This window comes from Hydra viridissima, unplaced genomic scaffold (genome assembly GCF_058129835.1).
Source record: "Hydra viridissima isolate aposymbiotic clone 2 unplaced genomic scaffold, HvirCarnegie_v1 scaffold_9, whole genome shotgun sequence".
Taxonomy (NCBI): domain Eukaryota; kingdom Metazoa; phylum Cnidaria; class Hydrozoa; order Anthoathecata; family Hydridae; genus Hydra; species Hydra viridissima.
Genome location: NW_028324308.1, coordinates 14,066,363 through 14,089,137, shown reverse-complemented (window position 1 = coordinate 14,089,137; position 22,775 = coordinate 14,066,363). Strand labels below are relative to the sequence as shown.

The window sequence follows — 22,775 nt, the reverse complement described above, 5'->3', positions numbered from 1 at the left end:
TATTTGGCAAAGGTTGTTCACTGCAAGAGTTTAGGGGATTTTTACAACACAATTCTCAGAGTTAGAGCAATTACTTAACCGCCTCTCATCAAACTAGGTATTGATGGTGGAGGAACTTTCCTTAAATTCGGCTTGAGTGTTATCTCCAATGGTGAATGTCAAAATGTCAAAACAAGTTCAGCCTCAAATGACAAAAGCTTACTTGCTGTAGAACATGTGAAAGAAACAAGTGCTAAGCGTCAGCTACTTGTTGCTGTTTCTGAAAATGTTTCAGAAACTTTTGAAACTTATGTCAAAAAAATTTTAAGTTTATTTGGGAAAATTGATGTGCCTTTCTTTATTGCATGTGACATGAAGTTAGCCAATATCATCTGTGGCATTCAGTCTCACTCAAGCAAGCACCCTTGCTGTTGGTGTGATATTAAATCTAGTGACCTCAAAGAACAGGGAACTCCAAGAAACTTCAAATCCATTAGGATGCAATACAAAGCATTCATTGAGAAAGAGAATGGAAAAATGTGTGCAAAGGGTTTTCATAATGTTATTCCTAACCCATTGTTTGACCAAGAAGATGACAAACAAGTCATTGAGTTTATTCCCCAAATGGAACTTCACCGTCTCCTTGGAGTTGTTACAAATTTTTGCTAAAGATATGGCCTAAAGGCAAAGATTGGCCATTACTTCTCAAATTGAAATTACAACCTTATCATGGCGGAGAGTTTGTTGGGTATGATTGTCATCAGCATTTGAAGAATACGGATGTTTTGAAAAAAATTATTGAAAGAGAAAAGGCAGACCATATGCTTCGTTTTGTGAAAACATTCCAACATTTTAAGAGTGCTGTTAGCTCCTGTTTTGGAAGGACATTAAATACTGAATATGTTCAACATATCAAAGACTTTAAGAACACATATCTTCAACTCCCAGTTTCAGTCACCCCAAAAGCACATGCAGTGTTCTACCATGCTCCTGAATTTATTTCTTTAAAGGGTACAGCATTGGGCATTTTCAGTGAGCAATCAACAGAAGCCTTACATTCAATCTTCAGTGCTCAATGGGCTAGGTACAAAAGAAACCCTGATCACCCTCGTTAGGAAGGCCAGTTACTGAAATGTATTATTGACTATAACAGCAAGCATCTTTGAATTAGATTTTTTAAATAATAACTTTTTTTTTAAGCAGTTAAACAGTGATTTCTAGAATTTCGTTCTTGTTTAAAATTTTTGTTTATATTTTACACTGTATCAATTTATTTATATTTTCATAAAATATCGTAAGTTTACAACAAATTATTCAGAAGTATATATCTTATTTTGCAAGCACTAAATAAAAAAATCTCAACAGCAATTTGAAGAAAAAGTAATAAACATCATAACACCACCATAATTATTTTTTAAAGGAAATCATTTCATGTCTGTATGTGTTTTTACAATGGGAGATAAAGTTTAAATGGAATTTTCATATGTTTGATATTTTGTTAAAACCTATTTCAGTAAAGAAATATTTCTTTTTTAAATTAAAAAAAGTTGCCATTATTGTGTGTATTTCCAATATTTGTTCACTCATTTTAAACAAAAACAACAAAGCAAACCTGTGGGTTTAACAACTAAAATATAAAGAGGTTTTAATGTGTTTTAAATTCAGAATAATTAGAAAAAATGCCTCTAACTATGTGTTTTCTTCCCCATATTTTATGCAAACTTGGACAAAAATAGCACTCTTTTTGCAGACAAGCACACACAAATGTGAAGTCTAACAACCATAGAATCCCATATCCACTAGTCACATGATGATGTTACTAAATTAGTTATTTGATGTACTTTGAATCTTTAAAAAGCATAAAAACCACAAAAAGCTGCTATATTTTGGCTGTTTTTTCAAAGGCGAGATTCCTACTATAAGAGCTGTATCTTTGCACTGATAAAAGATATCTTGCTTCTATTTTTTTTGCCTGAAAGATAAATGCCAAGGCTTCATTCTATTAAATTTTGAAACTTCCATAGTCAATAATAAGGTTAGAATAAAAACGTTAAGCATCCATTGTCTCTTTTTAAAGAGGCTTTTAGTGCCATACCCTATACTTTAGGTCCCTGTACACAAACCACAAGTGTTAAAGAGCTGATTTTTTGTCAGGTTATAGCCAACACATATATGTGTAGAGTTTTTGATATTTTTTAAAAACTCCATAACCCAAAAGTGAAAAAAACAACAGAATAGATTTACGACGGTGCTCCAAGTGAGATGAGTTGCGCAAAATGCTATAAACTTCAAATGTGTTTTTCTCCTTTGGCTATAGAGATTAGATTTTAATTTTTTCATCTGGTGATATCTGAGACCTTGCAGATTAATGCCCCATCGGTCGTTTTTAGGTCCTCAAAATTGAGGTTGGGACCATTTTTGGATAGGTGTGAACCGATATTCTAGTTTTTTTTTAAGTAAGCAATATTTTTTTGGTGGCTGTTGTGTGTCCTTAAAATTACCTCGTTAATCTTCTTCTTCATCAGTTGAGCTGTTATCAATTATTTTCCGTTCAGGCATCTTGTAACTCTATGGGTTTGGTAGTCGGTTTGAAGATGATCCTTCTTCAGATTCCATAAATGAATTTAAGTAATCATTTTCATGACAGTACATTTGGGGACCATTTTTTTGGGTACCATTTACCACTAACAAGACCTTTCAGTTTTTTTATAGTTTTTGTTGATATACAAAACTTTTTGTTTTTGGGTTTAGTTTTTGTTGTTTGTGGGTTTAGATTATGTTTAGTAACGTTGTTTAGTTACGATTCTGCCACCAATAGAAAATGCTTTCTCTAAATGAGCTGAGGTTTGAACTGCTAACCCAGTAAACACGCTTTAGTTGGTCCAACTGACGGGCCAGTATTGGCTATAGTTGGCTAACTGTTGGCATTTCTTGCCAACCATTAACCGACTTTGTACCGCGTGTTTTTGAATCGTTTAAGTTTCCCGTAAGATTTATAAACGTATCATAATATAATTCCAACAGAAATGCTTAACGTTTAATGTTTAATGTTCAACGTCGTTTCGTCTTTAGTTTCTAGGCTTTGAATTAGTTACTAGGCTTTGGTAGAGCGCGTTCTTCAAATGCACGCGGCCATTGGAGAAAGATCTTTTGAGCAAGTTAAAACTTTTTTCCTTTTGGAATTTAATTATTAGTTTAGATATATTACATAAAGAATCATCTTAATCAATTATATATCATATTATAATTGAAGTAAGTATATGAAATAGTTAAATATGCATTTTTATCAAATAAAGTAGAAAGGATTAAAATTTTTATTAGATCAAGTAGAAAGGATTTTCGTTTTTTAAATCGTTTAGATTTTGTTTGTTTTAGTTTTTCTTTTAGCAGTTTTATTTTTATTATTTTATTTTTTAGAAAGAAAATAGGGTATGGATGTTTTTTAAAGTTATACTAATGCTGTTTCCATAAAATTGTTATTTTTGCTTTGAAATTTCTGTGATGCTATTAACTATTTTTGTTCTTTTTTAGAAAATTTAGAAAAAAAAAATTAAACTTTTGTGCCAACACTGACAACGCATGTCACATGTTATTGTATGTAAAGGTTAAATGTTATATGAAGATTACAGTTCTTATGAGAAAAAAAAAGAAGGTAAAGAGAATTGTTTGTAAATATACATTTTGTATCTTTTTAACTTTTCTTGCGTCATTTTTAGAATTTTTGTTTGCACACGTTTATTGCTTATATGCTTTTTTGATATGTGTGTGTGTGTGGTAATAAGTGCTTTATAGTCGTTTTATCAATGTGTTTTTATAATAATGTAAAGTGCTTTTTTACTGTTTGTGTATGTGTTAGTATGTGTTACATAATTGTTTTAAAAATGTGTTTAAATATGTATATAAGGTATTTATTTATTTTAGTATATATTTAACCTTATATACATATTTAAACACATTTATTGTGCTTATAGTTTGTACATATGTTTATATTATGTTCTTTCTGTGTTTTTAAAGTGCTGTGACTTGGTAAACATCTACCTGAAAATCAATTAGTGTATTTTAGAGAAGGAGCAGAACATATGGCTTTAGATCGTGCAGCTCAGCGTGATATGCACCTAATGGCATGGTTTAAGTTAAATACTGAAAATGAAAGAGCATATTGCTATTCGTATGTAGACATTCCTTATCACTTTATATTTGATGATAAACATTGTAAATGGAAGGTTAGACAAAGGGGTGGTAATAAGGTGATAGTAAGAATGTTTAAAGTTAATCCAACTGGAGAGTTGTTTTTTCTTAGACTGTTATTTTTGCAAGCAAAAGGAGCAACATCTTGGGAGGATGTGCATACTGTTAATGGTAGTGTCCTTGAAACGTTTTGTGAAGCATGTTTTTTGAAAGTTCTGTTGCAAGATGACACTGAATGGCAGAATACTCTTTCTGAGCCGTTTTTAACACTTATGCCAAAGAAAATTAGACAGTTGTTTTCAATTATTTTGACCTTTTGTGAACCTGACAATCCTTTACATCTCTAGAATACATACAAATTTTTTATGATGGAAGATTTCATTCACCACTCAGTCCCACTTCTAATAGCTGAACAAGCTACTCTTCATCAAATTGAAAAGATTATTAATCAAATGTGTTATATAAAACCATATTTGTTTATAGTTGTATATTAGGGTGTTCCAAAAAAATGACTTTTTTGAATTTCAACTAACATTACTTTTCATAAGGTGCCCCAACCTTGATATTACTAATAAATTTTTTTTTTTCATGATTAGATCACTCCATGACTTCCCTCAATCGGTCCAAAGGTCATTTTTTGCCCCTTTTTTGCCCGTATTTCGGACTAACTGAGGGGAGTGTTACCATTATCCAAATTGATTTTTCTTTTTTTTTTTGTTGTTTTATCTTTTTGAAAGAAATTAAAATAAAATGTTAAGCTTAATTTTTTTTTTTTACTTGAACAATGAAGATCAAAAAATTCAAAAAAAGGCATTTTTAAGCTTTTTTACACTATATTAGTGTTCTGCTTGTTAACAAGATACTTTACTTATTAAGATATTTATATTTACGTAATAAAATCATATTTATGATTAGTTTTTTAAGTAATTAGTTGTCAAACATAGTTTATGCTTATAAATTTATTTTGTAAACAAAGAATTTTTTACATAATCAGATTTTTTTTTAATTGTTCTTTCACTCTTATATTTGTTTGATACAAGGAAGGTACTTTGTCTTTTATCCTCATTGTGCGATTTATTGATCAGCTCCTATTACACAGTATTTAAAAGTAATGAGCTTGTGAAATAAATTGAGATTTTTAACATACACAGTAAGTACCAAACATAAAAAATAGTTACCTGAACTAGTTTTATTGCCCTCTCACTACAGTCATTTACTACTTCAAGATTATTCACAAATTGTTTGAATTCTAGGTAGTAGTCATTTAGATCCCATGTCTCAGATGGAGTCTTAAGCCACTGTACTTCAGCATTTGCATGGTTTAAGATATGAAAAATTAACCAACTCTGGTCAGTTATAAGCGGGATCAAACTTGGGGGAGTATCATCATCAAACATAAGGGAGTTCAGTATATTTAAATTAACTTGATGTCTCTCTATGGCATAAGTTGTTGGTCTTGGGGTTGAGTACAACTTCTTGGCTATGTCACTCCGTTCTTGTACATTTTTGTCAACAAGAGACAAAACTAGTATATTTGGGTCTATGTACCAGGTGTGTCTCTTTAGAGACTCTATAACAGGTTTTGCCTGTTATAGAGTCTCTAAAGAGACACACCTGGTACATAGACCCATCTCACCATCTGCCAAAGAGCTTTCATATCCTAAAGATTTTTAGACTATTAAATATTACACAAAATTTTCAAAGAAATGATTAAAACCTTTTAAAACATAGAAATGTCACCTGATATGGAGCGATAGCAGGAATTTCAGCCTTTATAAACCACTCAGTGTAAAATACAGCTGTGAAGAATGCCATATCATTTATTTCTTTCTTCTCGAAATCTGTCAAGCTAGAAATGTTGTCTTGAAGAAGATACATTTTCAAAAAGTATATTCCTTTTGCCATAAATCTGGCATGGTGTACAGGCCCAGGTTTTCTTAGTTTGTACTGTTCATCACCAGATAAAACCATTGTTGTCAATTCCACTAACTCTTGATAATCAGACCTACATCCATCCTAAAAAAAACTATTTATTCAGACACAAAACAGTAGTAAACTTATTTCATTACAGAAAATTCAGTTTATTCAAAATTTTAAATATCTTTTTCATTGTTTTCATTCTAATAATATTTTGAGAGAAAGATAAGGCTTCCTTGAACTGTACTTGCAGCCAGCTATCAGAAATGTCTTCAATTTTTACTTTGTTTAACACAATGGAATTTTGATCAATTGAGTTCCATACATCTTTAAGCTTCTTAAACAATGGATTATCTGGGCCATTTGTTTTACTGCTAGGATAAATGTTCTAGCAGTGAATAATATGCCTTTCATAGATGTGATGCCTACATGCTAGGAGAAGTAGAGGTCTATCAAGCTCTGCAGCTAATCTAATGCACACACCCTTTTTATTACCAGTATTTACAGAAGTTGTATCAAAAACGCATCCTTTTAATTTATCAAAAATATCAAGTTGATGAAGAAGTTTTATGATTGTATTCTTCTGTGTTTCTCCAGTGCAAGAGTTCAAATGAGGAATCCCAAGAAGCTCACTCTGTCCATCTATTCTGATGGAAACAGCCAGTCTGTCAAGTTGATGTTCTATTCCATTTGTAAACTCTTTAACTATTTTTCCATCAAAATGGAGAATAATTGGTAATGATGAAGATTTAACAAGTTCAGTAATGTGTTTTTTAATCTTTTCTCCCTCTTTAGTTACAACTTCCTCTGCAACTCTAAACGCAGTTGAAGAAGATATTGCAAAATTAGTAACATCACCTCCTGAATTTGCAATAACACTTGCCACTATTGCAGTGTGTTGTCTAACTGAAAGCCCCTCACCTATTGCTGTGAGAGCTGTTTTTTTTTAAATATTTTTTGGTAACAAAACAACAGAGGTAGATTGTTCTTTTTTTATATCTGCTACATATTCACAGTCAGAATTATTATCACTGCTTGAAGTGTTTTCTAAACTACATAGATTGTTACCATTGTTTAGTTTAATTTCCATGTTTAACATGTAACACAATTTTTTGTGGGATCTCTTAATAGTGTATGTAAACCTTTTATCATTTGTTTCTATTCTTCCCATCCTATTTCCAAGTTGGTCCAAGATAAACGCAATATCTTCATTTTTGGCTTTGGATGTCCTTCTCCTGTCTTTATAATATCTTCAATTAGTTCTTCTTTTTTTTTTACTAATCCAAAAGCATTTTAATATTTCTTCAAAAAATTCCTCATTCCTTTTTGTATCTGTTAGGCTGTTCCTTTTGCTATTCTTCTTTAACTTGTAATAGTTGTTCACCATTTTATCAATCTTCTTTCTTTAAAATGCAAAATTTGTTCAATGTTTAAAATAAAGATAAAAATAAATTTATTGATAAATTTTGAATTCATAATTTACCTGATATTTTCCAAGGTTATGATAGGGAATCCTGCAAGATTCCATGGCCTTACCAACTTAGACATTACACAACAGTCAGCTTGTGGAGGGCATCTGAGCTCAAATGAACTAATTAAAACCATTTTCTTTAATTTGGGATTCAAGTTTCTTAGATAAAGGAAGTATTGCAGAACCTCTATGCCAGTAGGAAGTTTATAACATGAAAGATTTTCTCTAACTTTCTTTACTAGAAATACTTCAGCCTTATTTCGAGTAAGCTTCAATTTCTTTTTTGGTGGCATTTTACTATTAAGTAACTTTTTAAGTTAATTAGTTACTGAAAAGATAAATGATAACCAAAATATAAAGTAAGTTAAAAATCAAATTGCATAGACAAGGTAAAATGTAATTGTTCACAAAATGAAGCAAATATATGTGTATTTAAAATTTAACAAAAAACACATTAAAATGGTACACAGGACAAAGATAGTGAAATATTGTAAAATAAATCAATATTTTTGAATTTTTTTATCTTCATTGTTCAAGTAAAAAAAAAAACTAAACTTAACATTTTATTTTAATTTCTTTCAAAAAGATAAAGCAACAAAAAAAAAGAAAGAAAAATCAATTTGGATAATGGTTACACTCCCCTCAGTCCGAAATACGGGCAAAAAAGGGGCAAAAAATGACCTTTGGACCCATTGAGGGAAGTCATGGAGTGATCTAATCATGAAAAAAAAAAAAATTATTAGTAATATCAAGGTTGGGGCACCTTATGGAAAGTAATGTTAGTTGAAATTCAAAAAGGTCATTTTTTTGGAACACCCTATTGTATATATGTTTAAATTATGTTGTTTCCATGTTTTCAAAGTGGTGTAATTTGGCATTATGTTGAGCAAGATTGATAACCTTGCCAGCCAAGCGATGTACTTATAGCGAAGGTGTGACTAGGCAGCATTTAGTGCCAGGCGGAGTTACTGCTTTGGAGCTAGGTTGTGTTGTCTAGCCTTTTTTAACTATTCTCAAAACACATAATAATGTCTGTTAATGTTTAGCGTAATGTGTATGAGAGTATGCAACCTTGATCTTTAAATCCTAGGTTGTTTTCATGTCCTAAATTTGAAGTAATTGAATAACTAATATTGAACATAAAAATAAATATACTTTTATGTATATCTGTTTAGTAAAAAGATAAATATAGTTAACTTTAAATTGATTTTCTAATTTTGCCTTTCATATTTTAATTTGGTTTGTTATCTTCACTGGATTTTAGGATCAAGGATGTAAATATTCTATTGTTATGTGTTATTGTTGTGATGTTTTGTGTTGGTATTCATTTTTAACAATAGACACCTTCATGTTGGTGACTATTGTAAAAAATGAATAATAGGTTGTTTCATTATTGGAACTTACTGCTTTTATTTATTTACTGAAAGCCAAGACAACATGCTAAAAATGCAATTTATATCTTAAATTGTTTTTTTTTTATATATATATATGTAGTATTGTTAATCCTTTTTTACTTCGAAACAGATTTTATTGTTACATTTTCGATAAATGTTTATATTAACTGCCATGTCAAAATGGGTTACTATAAATAGGTACATCGATTTTCAGTTTTTATGTGGTGTTTTATTTTTGTTTGTTTTTTTTTTGTTGTTGTAATTATAGCATCATAATTCCATTTTTTTTTTTTTTAGGATTACGATTGACGCATTTATACGATTTATAAAAAGAAACCTGATTACCTTTTATTGTAAATTTTGGTCAGTTAAAATGATAAATGTATGCAATTAGTTCAATTTTTTTAAAGTTTTCTCTATTTTAAGCCTAATAATTTGCTGTACGTAATTTAGGGAATCTTTTTAAATGGGTGGTGAATATTGTAGTTTAGCGCATTTTTCAAATATCGAGTTGCTTAAATTTTATAAGGTTTTTAACTAATTAATTAGCTTAGTTTGGATTTGCAACACTTTTGAGGAAAGAAAAAATTCTTAAATATGTTTAATTCTTATAAATATTAAAAAGAAAAAACTCTTATACACGTAAATCATTGTTTTACATTTTATTATTCTGGTAAAAGGTCTTCATCAAAAACTTGACTACTCTTAATAAAAATAACTATTCTCCTGACCACCATTAAGGCAAAAACGGGGAAGGGAGGTCCTTTATTAGTGTCAAAATATTTAAGAGAATTAAATTTCGAGTAACAAAAGGAATTTTTAGTAAATGGTAGTAAATTTCCGTTTACTAAAAGCTATTGAAACAAAGAGGACATATATATAAAAATGGTCAGATTAGTGCCATATAAAGTAATGGTCAGTTATTTTTAATAAATTTATTTGGCTGTGTGCATTTAACGTTTTAAAGACAATTTCCTGTTTTAAAAAAAATGTATCAAGGGGATACCAAAAAATTAATAAATCATGTATAATTTACGTTCGCTTAATATTAATCTTATTTATTAACATTCATGTTATAAAAAATATAACAGGAAGCCTTACTTTTTTACTTTATAGCCTTACTTTTTCGTCAATTTAAAGCATGATAAAGTGTTATTATTTTGTGTTAGTAACTAAAAACATATTGTGTTGAACTTAGTAATGTCGAGGAAAATGGTTCTGCCTTACACTGATGTGACTTACGTCAGTTGTAAATTAAATAATGTTGAATAATTGGTAAATTATTTTACATCCGCATACTTTTTATTTTAATTTTACAGATGGTTTAATTTTGTCAATTTGAAGGCGTTTTTCTAAGAGGGTATAGTTAAGGTTTCGCAACTTTAAATTGTGGAAAACTGTTAAGTAACAGACCAACTATAACCCGTATTACGGGTTGCTTTTTGCTAGTTTTAATAATTAGTCGCATGGTCTAAGTAAACATATTCACTTAGACCATATTCACTTAGATAGACCATATTCACTTAGATAAGTGAACATATTCACTTAGACCATGCGACTAATTATTAAAATTACTCAAATAGATTCATTTAATAAAATGCTATAATTATATGCATTATATATATATATATATATATATATATATATATATATATATATATATATATATATATATATATATATATATATATATATATATATAATGCATATAATTATAGCATTTTATTAAAAGGAACATCAACTTCTAAAAACTATGAGAAAACTATTCAAAATTTTGGGGATCAGGAAAGTAAGGTTTTGGCTAAACTATTTGTTTGTTGTTTTTTTGCTTTACTACTTGTTATACATTGTATATGTGTTAAGCATACATACATTGATTATGATGCTGACATATATATTGACAAAAGAAAACTATTTTTATTTTTTGTAAAAAAAAAAATTTGTGTCATAAATGGATGAAGGCTTTAAAAAAATACATATTTCATGTTACAAAATTACACATTTCAATTTTTTTATGCAGATAAAGGTTTTAAATAACACTCTTTTCCGTGACCTTAATAACACAGCACAAAAATGTGCTAGAATACCATTTTTACAGCAATCATTTCACCTACAGGGATAAATAACATAAATGTTTAAAACTTTAACTCCAAATATTTGAGTTCCATAACAGCTTCATCTGTGTTTGTCTTCAATTTAATAACTAGATTGTGTTTTTGAAACCAGTTTTCCAATAAGATTCAAATGCAATGAAATATGATTTAATTATTTATGTATGTTTATAGAGAAGTTGGCAGCTTTGGAGTTAAGATTAACAGAACTGGAGCAAAAAAATAATTTTTTAGAAGTTCAAAGTTTTTTGGATAATGAAGACATTGTTGTTCCCCCTGGCCTTCCAATGGAAAGTAAGGAAGATTTGGAGAGGCTTAACCTTATGCTACAGATGAAATCTGAGATGGCTCTCTATGTAATTTGAAATTATTTTTTATATTATAATGTTTCTAGCAGTCTACAGGTTGCGTTTAAACTAGTAACTATTATTTTATAAGATCAAAGATAAGTTTTTTTATAAGTCTTATAATTGTAATTTATCAAAGGTAATTTAATAATACCTTAGTTATATTATACCGCATTACATTTTCATTTACCTTTGAAAAAATAATTTAAATAAAAAAAGTTGTAATATGTAGCATTATTTGTTTTTAGGTCGAATATCTGTGTTCTATTGGCAGTAAAGTTGAGCGTCCAAAATACATACGATGTGTGTTGGGAGCCATATTTTCCAAAAATTTTAGCGTTTTATGTAATCTAAACGGATCTTCAAGTAAGATGATAGCTACTGGAGTGGGCAAGATTAAGTTGCGATCTTATCATTTTGTGTTAAAGTGCTTACTGTGTAAGTATTATTAGTTATGTAAATTTTTAGTCTATTAAAGTCAACCATATTTTTACATTTACAAAAATATGTTTACAACACTAAGAAAGAATACAATATGTTAGTACTTATGACAATTACCAGTGTTGTCATTAGTTGTGAATTTGTAAGATATTATGTTCTCCCTTGGTGACTTGAACTTATTAATGCCATATTTTGTTGTTAACTAGAGACATTAATTTCCAATGTAAACCATGATTTATTAGTATTCAACTATATGATTCTTAAAGAGCATATAGAAGTTTGTCTTGAACCGATAAGCTAATTGCTCTCGGTTATCATATGCAAATATTTTTAAAACTGCTAACCAGTTAATGTAATTCTTAATTTGCAAAGTATACGTATAAGAGCTTAAAAATAACTTAAAAATAATTTATATTTAAACAAAAAATAAATTGAGTTTTTAAATTTATTTTCATTTTGTTCTTTTAGCAACAGTAAGAATTCAGTATCTTAATTCCAAGGATAAAGATATTTATCCGATCGTTTCAAGATGGTTTCAGGGCGCAATTGATCAAGGAGATGGGCGAATAAATAGACAGATGAAAAGCAAGTTTATAAAAAATCAGTTGCAGTTAATCAATGAAAAGAATATTTAGTTATTATTTTCTTTTGCAAATTTATAAAAGCTTATTTATCTTGATTTTATTTATAATTCTAATTTTTCTTAATTATAATTAATAATTATCTAATAAATCGCCACGTTTTTAAATACTTTTGTTTTAAAATATTGTTTTTAATTAAAGCTGCCAATATTAGTTTCAAACCTTTAATAATATTAACTACAATAATAGAATATTTTTAGTTCTTTATTTGTAAATATTTTTCTTTAATGGTCTGGAAATAAAAGTGTAATAATAAAAAATTTGTTCTTTTTTTTGTATTCAACTAAGTTATCTATAAATAATACAATATTTTGTGTGGACAGTAGTACTGTTTGGTAAAATCTGATATACAAACAATCACTATTAGATAGAAAATTAAATATTAAAAAGCAAAGTTATACTTTGTTATTAAGCAATATTCAAAACATGATTTATAACTTTTGCACTTTCAATTTAAGCGCAAAAGTGAATTTAAAAAATCGCGAAAAAAAATCATATAGTTGGGCCGGTAATGGTACCAACTGTTAGCCAACTGTTCTATTACTGTTGGGCCGTTATTGGCAAACAATTGTTTAAAAACAGTTGGCTAAGTGTTGGTAAAAGCGTTACGTTTTTTTCACGGTACCAACTAAATAGCCGACTGTTGGCCCAACTGTAGCTAATAGTTGGTTATTAGGATCGGGCCAACTACTTACCAACTGTTCGATGTTTACTGGGCTAATGCTCTTTTTGCCAACTTTTCAAGAAGTGGCTGCTTCCTTTCAATTCCTCTCCACCAGACTAAACAATCTGTATCTGGTGGTACCATTGGCAAGAAAAAGTCTGCATTAATTCTAATCTTAATGACTCTGCTATCTCTTGGCTGAAACAATTTCCATGTGATGCGAGAGTTTGATTTATTAGTCTCATCATATCATCCTCACAAGAGTCAAAAAATGATGAAACTTTGAGGTTAATCTTAACCTTTTCCGAAGTTTTGTTTTCATCTTTGAACTCTGCTGTAGATGGGTGTACTTCTATTAGCTTATTTACTAATTCTTCTTTTAATTTTGCATCAATCATCATTGCTCTGCATGTTGGGCTTAACAAACTTCCCAATGTCATAGATAGATTTCCAGCACCTAAAATGAATATTAATTTTAGAAGTTTACATCTATTTAGGAAATATTATTGTATCTATTATCGCATCTATAAATGGATCTACCATTGGTGAACCTAAGAATGAAGGATTACTTAAGATGATAGGAAAATTGGTCAAGGTAAGAAGAAATATAGCTTTATCGCTATAATATGTTCACCAATTTTCCATTAATGAGATGATTCCAGAATGAAAGAAAAAATTGACATGATTGAATGAAAAAAAGATTAACATGGCTCACTGTTAGTAGTAAGTAATATTTTGTTTTTATATACATGATGCTCTGCGTAAATTCATGCGCGCATGTAAAAGCAGAACTTTTGATTTCAGATGTTGCGCATTCACAAAAAATGGGAAAATATTTTTAATGATTTATAATATTTAGATGAGGAGGAATTGCATGGTAGCGTAGAGGGAAACCATCTATTAAGGCGTCATGGTTCTGGCCCGAGTTCAAGTTCTGGTCCATCAGTTAGTAAAGAATGACCAAACATCCTTACAAAAACTTAGCAGAAACAAAAAATATATACAAACTTAGAAAAACAAATGATGTGAGAGCTTAATTGCTTTTAGTTACATTACTTTTGGGTATCCACTCTTGGAGAAAAAATCTCTTAAACTAAGTGAATGTTTTAAGCATACTTACTTAAGACTACAGATTGCCTTTTTTAGCACTGGATCAGCTATTATAGAATGTTGAATGGGTGTGTTCAGCTTGTGATCAGCACACTAAAGGTTTGATTTACTTTTTCGAAGGTTGCAGATTTTAGCAAGTCACATGCTATATCTGGTGCATTATCAACAACAGTAAAAATTTTAGGTAATTTCAACAATGGAAAATTTTCTTTGATTAGTTCATCCATTTCTTTACCATTGTTTAACCTAGTATGAACTCCTTTTAACTCAAATAGTTTAAGAGTGAAACTGTAAAACCTCCAGGTTGGTCAAATATAGTGCAAAGTGTAACACTGATTAGAGTATCCAGACTTAAATGTCCAATGATCTGTTGTTATCAAGATCTTAACAATTTTTCTTCATTTTGTCAGACCAACACAGTTGGTTTCACAGATAAAAAAAGCATAAACTAAATTCAAGCACTATAGATTTGCACCGACCCAGCAAACATGTTAGCGTTGAATCAACGTTGATAACCGGTCGCAAAAGATGTTGCGGAAACGTTGACAAAGTAATCGATTTTGCAAAGATATGTAACGTTGTTAAAGAGACGTTGATTAAACGTTGTTGCGTAACGTTGAAAAAACGTTACTAAAAGACGTTACAAAAATGTCGCAACTTAACGCTGAAAAAACGTTACTAAAAAAGCGTTGCATAAACGCTGTTAAAGCAGTCGATTTTGTAAGGATTTGTAACGTTGATAGTAGAACGTCGATTTAACGTTACTCAAAGACGTCGAATAAAGGTTGACATATAACGTTGAATCAACGCTTAAATGCGCTGTAGAAAGTATCGCAAAATATAATTAAACGTAATTAATCGTGGCTATAATATATATTGAATTGGCAAATAAAACTAAATTTTATGCTGAACTCTATCCTTGCAATATATCCAAAATCGATTTTTAATACAACAGTAATAAACAATAATAAATATAAAATAGCCTAAAATATGCAATTCATAGATATATGTAAGAATACAAATATTTTTTTAAAGATTTATGTGTGTGAGTGTTTGTATATATATTTATACAATATATAAAAATACAATTTACAGGATATCGTATCGATGGGCCAGGATATCATTGCGAGAATCTAAATCAAAAAATAAAACTTTTATCAGTAGTGGTCTGAGAGCAAATGTAAAAAAAAATATTAATGAATTGGTATGATTATTAATAAATTTATAACGTAAATCTATATATATATATATATATATACACACACACACACACATACATACATATGTATATACATTTTATAAAAGTCAAATTTAAAAAACTAAAAACAATCTCAATTCCATACATAAATTAATTAAATAAAGCTTACTTTAATAGGTGTAACTATAAATCATCAATTTAAATCATATTATGTACTTCGTTCATAAGATGGAAACCAGTTAAAACCATATTATTCCTCGATCTTTGATCCACCAGACATTACATATAAACTTACACTGAAAATCAAATTACAATAAGTCAAAAAAAATTTAGACACTAGCATTGAAATCAGCTGTGACCAATATTTAATATTAGATCATTTCAAAAATTTAAAACTTTAAAGTTTTTATTATAACATATTAGAAGATTACATAAACCTATAATAAACAAAAACAAAAAACGAGGAATACAATATTTTGAAAAATAATAATTTATTTTAAACATGTATCATATAATTACAAAAGCCATTTCATATCATGATGCAATGGTCATAAAACACATCCATTTTCAGTTTCAAGGCACATGGCTTTTCGTTTTAATCTCGATTTCTCCACTAATTGCCGTTTTACTTTAAGGCTTTCAAAGCGGAAAAAATAAATATTTAATAAACTGGATTCACATGTTATTGTAAAGAAATTGTCTAAGTAAGCTTTTTCAAAAACATCACACGCATAACTTAAACCCTTATCTTCCTTTATAAAAACGCACATACCATTATTTAGTAAAAAACAAGAGTCCCTTGCATTTTTTGAAGAAATAACAGTGTATTAATATTTACTTGCATATTTTTCAAATACTTTCTCTAAATCAGAAACTCGTTTGAAAACTTCCAGTATTGGATTTTCAGCGTTATGTAAAAAACTTTTTAAAACTCGCATGTGATTTTCAAAAGGGAAACACGATAACGTATCCAAACAGGTGTCAAAGTAAACGATGTCATCACATAAATGAACCAAGTTATGCACATTACAGACAACAAACCCTTTCCCATATATTTCTTCAGATTTTACAACAAAGTATATAAGAAGTTCTTTTGCATAACTTGAATGTGCTTTTCTATTTTCATCATCTGAATTAATCAAAATAGATATTGCAACATGAAGTGTCATAAAACGATCATATTGTAGCTTCGAAAATAATTTTTTCAGCACTAAAGGACCAGTAAATAATAAAAACTGCCTAAACTCAGTAGCTTTGTAATGAGGGAGATCTTTTAACGTCCTTGGCTGTCTTGCAAACTTGCTTGGAAGAGTAACTTTTAACTGTTCTAGGTTTTATCAGACTTAGTTTATTTGCTTTGGCGATATTTTACAACTGCTTGGTCCATCTTTTGTTACAACTAGCAAAATTCGTTTGACCATACCTAAACATGCCAAATGCATGTAGTCCAATGCAAATTGATTTATGCATTTTACTCCAGCAGATATCAAAGAACTTTGCTTTATTTGATGTTCTGGATATATGTAGGCATTAAATTTCTCATCTAAACGTAAAGTAGAATAACATTCTGAAAATAGCATTCTTCTGTGTTTATAAACTCCTTTTGTGACACATCGCTCGCCCCCAAAGTAACCATAATAAGCTTTCACACATTTTAAAAACTGCCTAGCAGGAGCGTCACTAATAAAAGCCATAAGTTCTAAACTAAAAAATTTATCATTATAGAATATGCCTTCTGATTTCAACAATTGCAATTCATTAATAAAATCACTCAGGTAGTCTTCTACACTATCTGGTTTTCCAGATCCACACAATAATGCTACAATAAAGGGTTGTAGATTTTCAAACATACACAGAATCGGCCACAATTGAGTAGCTGAAGATTTGAATGGCTGAACACCATCAACATTAATTTTTAGTTTAATTTTTTAAGTTTTTGACAATTAAAATTTGCTAATCTCTGTAGTATACCGCATTTAATACCAAAGTAATTGTAAGTTCCTCCGCATTTATACATATATCTAACATTAACTGAGGTCCCTAACAAAGTCCTTGAATCTTTAGGCAACGTATGACCGCAATTCCGAAGTAAGTTTAATAAATCATTAACTATATGTTGGGTACACTGATGTTTTACAGCACAATTTGCTAGATTTTCTTACATAACTGTATCAACCTGTTCATTCTCATTACCTTTACTATCATCTGAAAAGAAAACTCACTATCAGAAATGGTATTTTCAGTAGAACTTTGATCAATATCCACAAATGACTGCTTGGAATAGGTTGGTTTGCTATATCGTTACTTGGACTACATCTAGAGGAGGAAGAGCATTCACTGCTAGTTGAAAGCATAACTTCACTACTATCAGAAGTCATCATAAGTTTTTTAAGATCACTTTTATTCTGTCTGTACCGTTTATAGTAATTGCTTTTATACATTCTGAAAAATAAAAAAAAAATATTTTATAAATTTAACTAAAATATGGTGTATAATGTCAACATTTTATTCTAATTAATTGTGCAAAAATAATTACAATGTTCAGAACATAAATATGTTATTATATCTAATTATTTTTTGATATAATGGTTCATTTGAATTAAAATTATTTTAAATTATTTGAATGTGTAATATATGTATATATATATATATATATATATATATATATATATATATATATATATATATATATATATATATATATATATATATATATATATATATATATATATATATATATATATATATATATACATATATATATATCCTAGGGTGGGTCGAATTTTTTTTTTTTCTTTGAAACTTGGAAATAAAGTTGCATTTTGCTGTCTCTATTAATGATATGTAAAAGAAATGTAATAAAAATTTGATTTAGTTTTGCCAACTTTAACTTGAATTTTGCTATTTCAGGTCAAAATGATGCTATTTTATAACAGTCGTATAATTGCAGGATAAAAGCATTAAGATTTAGATTTTTTGATGATTCATGCTAATAATATTACATTAATAGTATAAAGAACTTTGGAAAAGTTTAGAGCACTCTACAAAATGTAAGACAAAAAGCTGTTAGTGTTGTTTGTTGACTTCCGATTAAGATGATCCTGCACTTCATTATAAGAAATATACTTGTATATAATGCGTTAAATTACTTTGTTGATTTTTTTTGTTTCAGTTTAATTAGTTAAAATTTAAAATAAAGACTGTTAAAACAAGAAGTGAAACTGAACATGGCATGGTTGGACAACCTAGACCATTCCAAACAAATCAACTGCCAACTTCTGCTGATGTTCTCAAAGCATATGACTATTTATTAAAAAATAACAATCTCGCAAGTGTTACTGAAAGAGCAACAGTCATAGCTAATGAAATTAAAGCACTGTACAACAAAGCAAGTATTCCTACCATTGCAGTTAGCAGCTTAGTTATTTGCATAAAGAGACTAATTAACAAAGAACATGAGCTTAGTAAATACTCTGATGGCAAGAAGTCCTCTGCAACATTTAAATCAAATTTTCAGATGATAGACCAACTATTCGATATTTTTCTGTGTAAATGTTTTGATAATGGTGTTTGAGAAAGGTAAGCTTGTTCATGTCCACTGCCAAAAAAAATTCCAACAGTTGAATGGGAGTTCTGGATAGATCAAAAAACGGTACGGAAGATGGTGATAGGTAAAGTAGACAAAGAAGAAACAGTTAAGCTGCAGAAGAGAGTAAAAAGAGGAAGTAAAACATGCAATTTACCAATAACAGATAAAAAACTGAAGTTCGATAAAGAAATCGATCCAAATGAAACATATTGCAGTGATAATTAACAGTCAAAGTCAGATGAAGAATTTTTGCCAATTGAGATGTCTAATGATAAAGTGATGTCAAGTTATGAAGTAATGTCAAGTGATAATAAAACGTCAAGTGATGAAGAGATTAAGGTTTAAAACACAAAACAATATCCTTAGTTGTGTAAGGCGATGGATAGGTGTAAAATCAGTAACAGGGATGCTTGCCTAATAGCAAATGCCGTACTAAAAGATTTAGATCTTATAACACCAGAGAATGCTATTAATCAAGCAAAACTTCGTCGTCAGAGAAATATGTAAAGGAAAAAGGAAGTTAAAAAGCATCCTGCTGAAGTCCAAAAAGTACACTGGATTTGATGGGAAGCAGGAGATCACTTTTATTAAAACAAGTGGCGTCCGACGAAATTTGAAAGAAGAGCATGACTGTTATTTTGTAACAAAAAATAACTGTTATTTTGCTCATCCTTAGAACATTCTTCTTGGAGGAGTTATAGATCAAAATGTATCAATTCGTCAGTTTTTATATGACAAAATAATTGACGCACAAACTACATCACCAAGTGGCAAGATACGTGTCTTTAATAAATCAAGCATCAGGCTTGATCCGGAAGCTTCGTCATCCATAAAGACGATCGACTGGTCTGTAGCTATCGCAACAACACCACCGCTTTTATCAACTGTTTCTAATGATGATCTTGAACATTTCCAGTTCCACGTTGATGTCTTGAGGTATTCAATGCCATTCTCAGGCAGTTGAACGTACTGTTAAAGATATCTAAGCAACAACAATGAAAGTTTTCGGACTTAAATCACCACATGGAATGATTTTGCAGATGGACCAGAACTTGAACTCGGGCCAGAACCATGACGCCTTAATAGATGGTTTCCCTCTACGCTACCATGCAATTCCTCCTCATCTAAATATTATAAATCATTAAAAATATTTTCCCATTTTTTGTGAATGCGCAACATCTGAAATCAAAAGTTCTGCTTTTACATGCGCGCATGAATTTACGCAGAGCATCATGTATATAAAAACAAAATATTACTTACTACTAACAGTGAGCCATGTTAATCTTTTTTTCATTCAATCATGTCAATTTTTTCTTTCATTCTGGAATCATCTCATTAATGGAAAATTGGTGAACATATTATAGCGATAAAGCTATATTTCTTCTTACCTTGACCAATTTTCCTATCATCTTAAGTAATCCTTCATTCTTAGGTTCACCAATGGTAGATCCATTTATAGATGCGATAATAGATACAATAATATTTCCTAAATAGATGTAAACTTCTAAAATTAATATTCATTTTAGGTGCTGGAAATCTATCTATGACATTGGGAAGTTTGTTAAGCCCAACATGCAGAGCAATGATGATTGATGCAAAATTAAAAGAAGAATTAGTAAATAAGCTAATAGAAGTACACCCATCTACAGCAGAGTTCAAAGATGAAAACAAAACTTCGGAAAAGGTTAAGATTAACCTCAAAGTTTCATCATTTTTTGACTCTTGTGAGGATGATATGATGAGACTAATAAATCAAACTCTCGCATCACATGGAAATTGTTTCAGCCAAGAGATAGCAGAGTCATTAAGATTAGAATTAATGCAGACTTTTTCTTGCCAATGGTACCACCAGATACAGATTGTTTAGTCTGGTGGAGAGGAATTGAAAGGAAGCAGCCACTTCTTGAAAAGTTGGCAAAAAGAGCATTAGCAGTTCAAACCTCAGCTCATTTAGAGAAAGCATTTTCTATTGGTGGCAGAATCGTAACTAAACAACGTTACTAAACATAATCTAAACCCACAAACAACAAAAACTAAACCCACAAACAAAAAGTTTTGTATATCAACAAAAACTATAAAAAAACTGAAAGGTCTTGTTAGTGGTAAATGGTACCCAAAAAAATAGTCCCCAAATGTACTGTCATGAAAATGATTACTTAAATTCATTTATGGAATCTGAAGAAGGATCATCTTCAAACCGACTACCAAACCCATAGAGTTACAAGATGCCTGAACGGAAAATAATTGATAACAGCTCAACTGATGAAGAAGAAGATTAACGAGGTTATTTTGAGGACACACAACAGCCACCTACAAAATTTTGCTTGCTTAAAAAAAAACTAGAATATAGGTTCTTCGTGATTTAGAGTTCAAAATATTTTAGATTCTGATTGAGTTCTCTTTAATTCATTTTTAAAGTAGTGAATAAGTTGTTTTTACATGCTTAATTAGTCATCCTAAGTTAAAATACAGCAATTTTATAACAATATTTGTATAAATTTGTTTATATTTTAACATTTATTTTACATTAAGTTAACCCACAGTACCAAAGAATTAGTTAATTTATCGAAACTTTTAGCATTAATCTAAATTGTTCCCCATTGATATATTTTACATATGTATAAATAATGTGTTACTCTGCCTAATAATTCAGCGTGTAATCTTATAAAATATAAAAATTTTAACAGTCAAATATTATTATTGATATTTGCTTTATTTTAAAAAAAACTTTCGGTTAAAATCATAACTCTTCAAAGAATGGTTATTACGGTTGGTTAAATTAAATGATAACTCTTGGGAGGAGGTTTTCTTTCAGTTAAAATCATATTCTAACCGTTGCCTGAAATTATCGGTTGTCCTATGGTTATTTTAAACTCATTTTTTAATCAGTTTCATTGGCAAGCGCGGGAGCACTTCACGAAGATCAAATCTAATAAACAACTTTTCTCCTCTCAGATTTAAATATCCATTTGAACTGAACTGTCGTTTGCTTCATCTGAGAAATTAGTTTACAAACTAATTAAAAGAACTTTAACTGCAATCGATCACAGCTAGAGGCAATATGCTGCTAATTGACTCGATCGAAAAAACAATACCTATAAACATTTACTTCAAATGAGTTAATGTAAATTTTTCAAATGGATTTAATAGTTGCTACTAAATTTAAAACAAAGTATCGACCACCATAAGCATGATAAAAATGTATCTAGATGCTTTATAAGATTGGCCCTATTCTGAGGCAATTTTTCTTTCTTCTGGGTTGTGCTTGTTTAACTCTTCCTCTGTTTCAATATATTGTGAAAGATTCCTCTTGATTTTTGACATTTTAGTCTTAAAGAATACGACCATGCGAACATTTTCGGAATTAAGGTTTTGACTTTTGTCAGCCAAAATTCAACCAATAACGGTCAATAACGGTTAATAACGTTCATTATCAGTTAAGAGCTAGCTGTAATTTTTGATAAAAGTTTCAAACTGTTATTTAATCAAGATTAATAAAACATAAACTAACGATCATAAAAATACACGTATTACATCGCTTTTTTGTTAGCAAACGATGGCAAAAGATTGTAATACCGATACTTTATGCATACTTTCTTAGATGCTGTAATATTAACCACTTTGACATTGTGCTTAATCTCTTCTAAAAGCTCTGACAATTTAACTTCAATTTCCATTTTATATATATATACATGAAAAAAAAATTTAAATTTTTGTTCATTAAG

At 29.6% G+C, this 22,775-nt stretch overlaps 3 protein-coding genes and 1 pseudogene across 7 annotated transcripts; 2 read left to right on the top strand and 2 right to left on the bottom strand.

Moving 5' to 3' along the window:
* The first annotated feature begins 3,066 nt into the window (after positions 1 to 3,066).
* Positions 3,067 to 9,914, top strand: LOC149884184 (uncharacterized). 5 transcript variants are annotated; one of them, XM_090098541.1, is made up of 4 exons: positions 3,067 to 3,231; positions 3,511 to 3,583; positions 4,043 to 4,147; positions 4,280 to 5,436. In XM_090098541.1, the coding sequence occupies exons 3-4, from the start codon at positions 4,059 to 4,061 to the stop codon at positions 4,512 to 4,514; spliced, it is 324 nt and encodes a 107-aa protein (XP_089954667.1). In that variant the 5' UTR covers positions 3,067 to 3,231; positions 3,511 to 3,583; positions 4,043 to 4,058; the 3' UTR covers positions 4,515 to 5,436. The 5 variants fall into 5 exon arrangements, 4 of the variants coding, with proteins under 4 accessions (XP_089954667.1, XP_089954666.1, XP_089954664.1 ...); XM_090098540.1 differs by having other exon boundaries at positions 3,511 to 3,631; positions 3,994 to 4,147; XM_090098538.1 differs by having other exon boundaries at positions 3,075 to 3,231; positions 3,511 to 3,573.
* LOC149884186 (uncharacterized) lies at positions 5,127 to 6,185 on the bottom strand. Its single transcript, XM_090098542.1, has 4 exons — positions 5,908 to 6,185; positions 5,789 to 5,827; positions 5,346 to 5,753; positions 5,127 to 5,255 (listed from the first exon to the last, which is right to left on the bottom strand). The coding sequence occupies exons 1-4, from the start codon at positions 6,136 to 6,138 to the stop codon at positions 5,127 to 5,129; spliced, it is 807 nt and encodes a 268-aa protein (XP_089954668.1). The 5' UTR covers positions 6,139 to 6,185.
* LOC149884185 (uncharacterized) lies at positions 6,287 to 7,183 on the bottom strand (annotated as a pseudogene).
* Positions 9,915 to 10,665: 751 nt separating the features above from the next.
* On the top strand, positions 10,666 to 12,521 carry LOC149884183 (uncharacterized). Its single transcript, XM_090098537.1, has 4 exons — positions 10,666 to 10,738; positions 11,235 to 11,416; positions 11,656 to 11,845; positions 12,317 to 12,521. The coding sequence occupies exons 2-4, from the start codon at positions 11,348 to 11,350 to the stop codon at positions 12,481 to 12,483; spliced, it is 426 nt and encodes a 141-aa protein (XP_089954663.1). The 5' UTR covers positions 10,666 to 10,738; positions 11,235 to 11,347; the 3' UTR covers positions 12,484 to 12,521.
* Positions 12,522 to 22,775: the final 10,254 nt, after the last annotated feature.

Excerpts from the sequence above, each read along its gene's own strand:
- LOC149884184 (XM_090098538.1), top strand. Across the intron at positions 4,148-4,279 it reads GAAAGAGCATATTGCTATTC|ACTGTTATTTTTGCAAGCAA; the intron begins GTATGTAGACAT and ends GTTTTTTCTTAG.
- LOC149884186 (XM_090098542.1), bottom strand. The coding sequence starts at position 6,138 with ATGGTTTTATCTGGTGATGAACAGTACAAACTAAGAAAACCTGGGCCT. Across the intron at positions 5,828-5,907 it reads CTGCTATCGCTCCATATCAG|GATATGAAAGCTCTTTGGCA; the intron begins GTGACATTTCTA and ends AAAAATCTTTAG. Across the intron at positions 5,256-5,345 it reads GGGCAATAAAACTAGTTCAG|GAGCTGATCAATAAATCGCA; the intron begins GTAACTATTTTT and ends ACTGTGTAATAG.
- LOC149884183 (XM_090098537.1), top strand. The coding sequence starts at position 11,348 with ATGGAAAGTAAGGAAGATTTGGAGAGGCTTAACCTTATGCTACAGATG. Across the intron at positions 11,417-11,655 it reads AATCTGAGATGGCTCTCTAT|GTCGAATATCTGTGTTCTAT; the intron begins GTAATTTGAAAT and ends ATTTGTTTTTAG. Across the intron at positions 11,846-12,316 it reads TGTGTTAAAGTGCTTACTGT|CAACAGTAAGAATTCAGTAT; the intron begins GTAAGTATTATT and ends TTGTTCTTTTAG.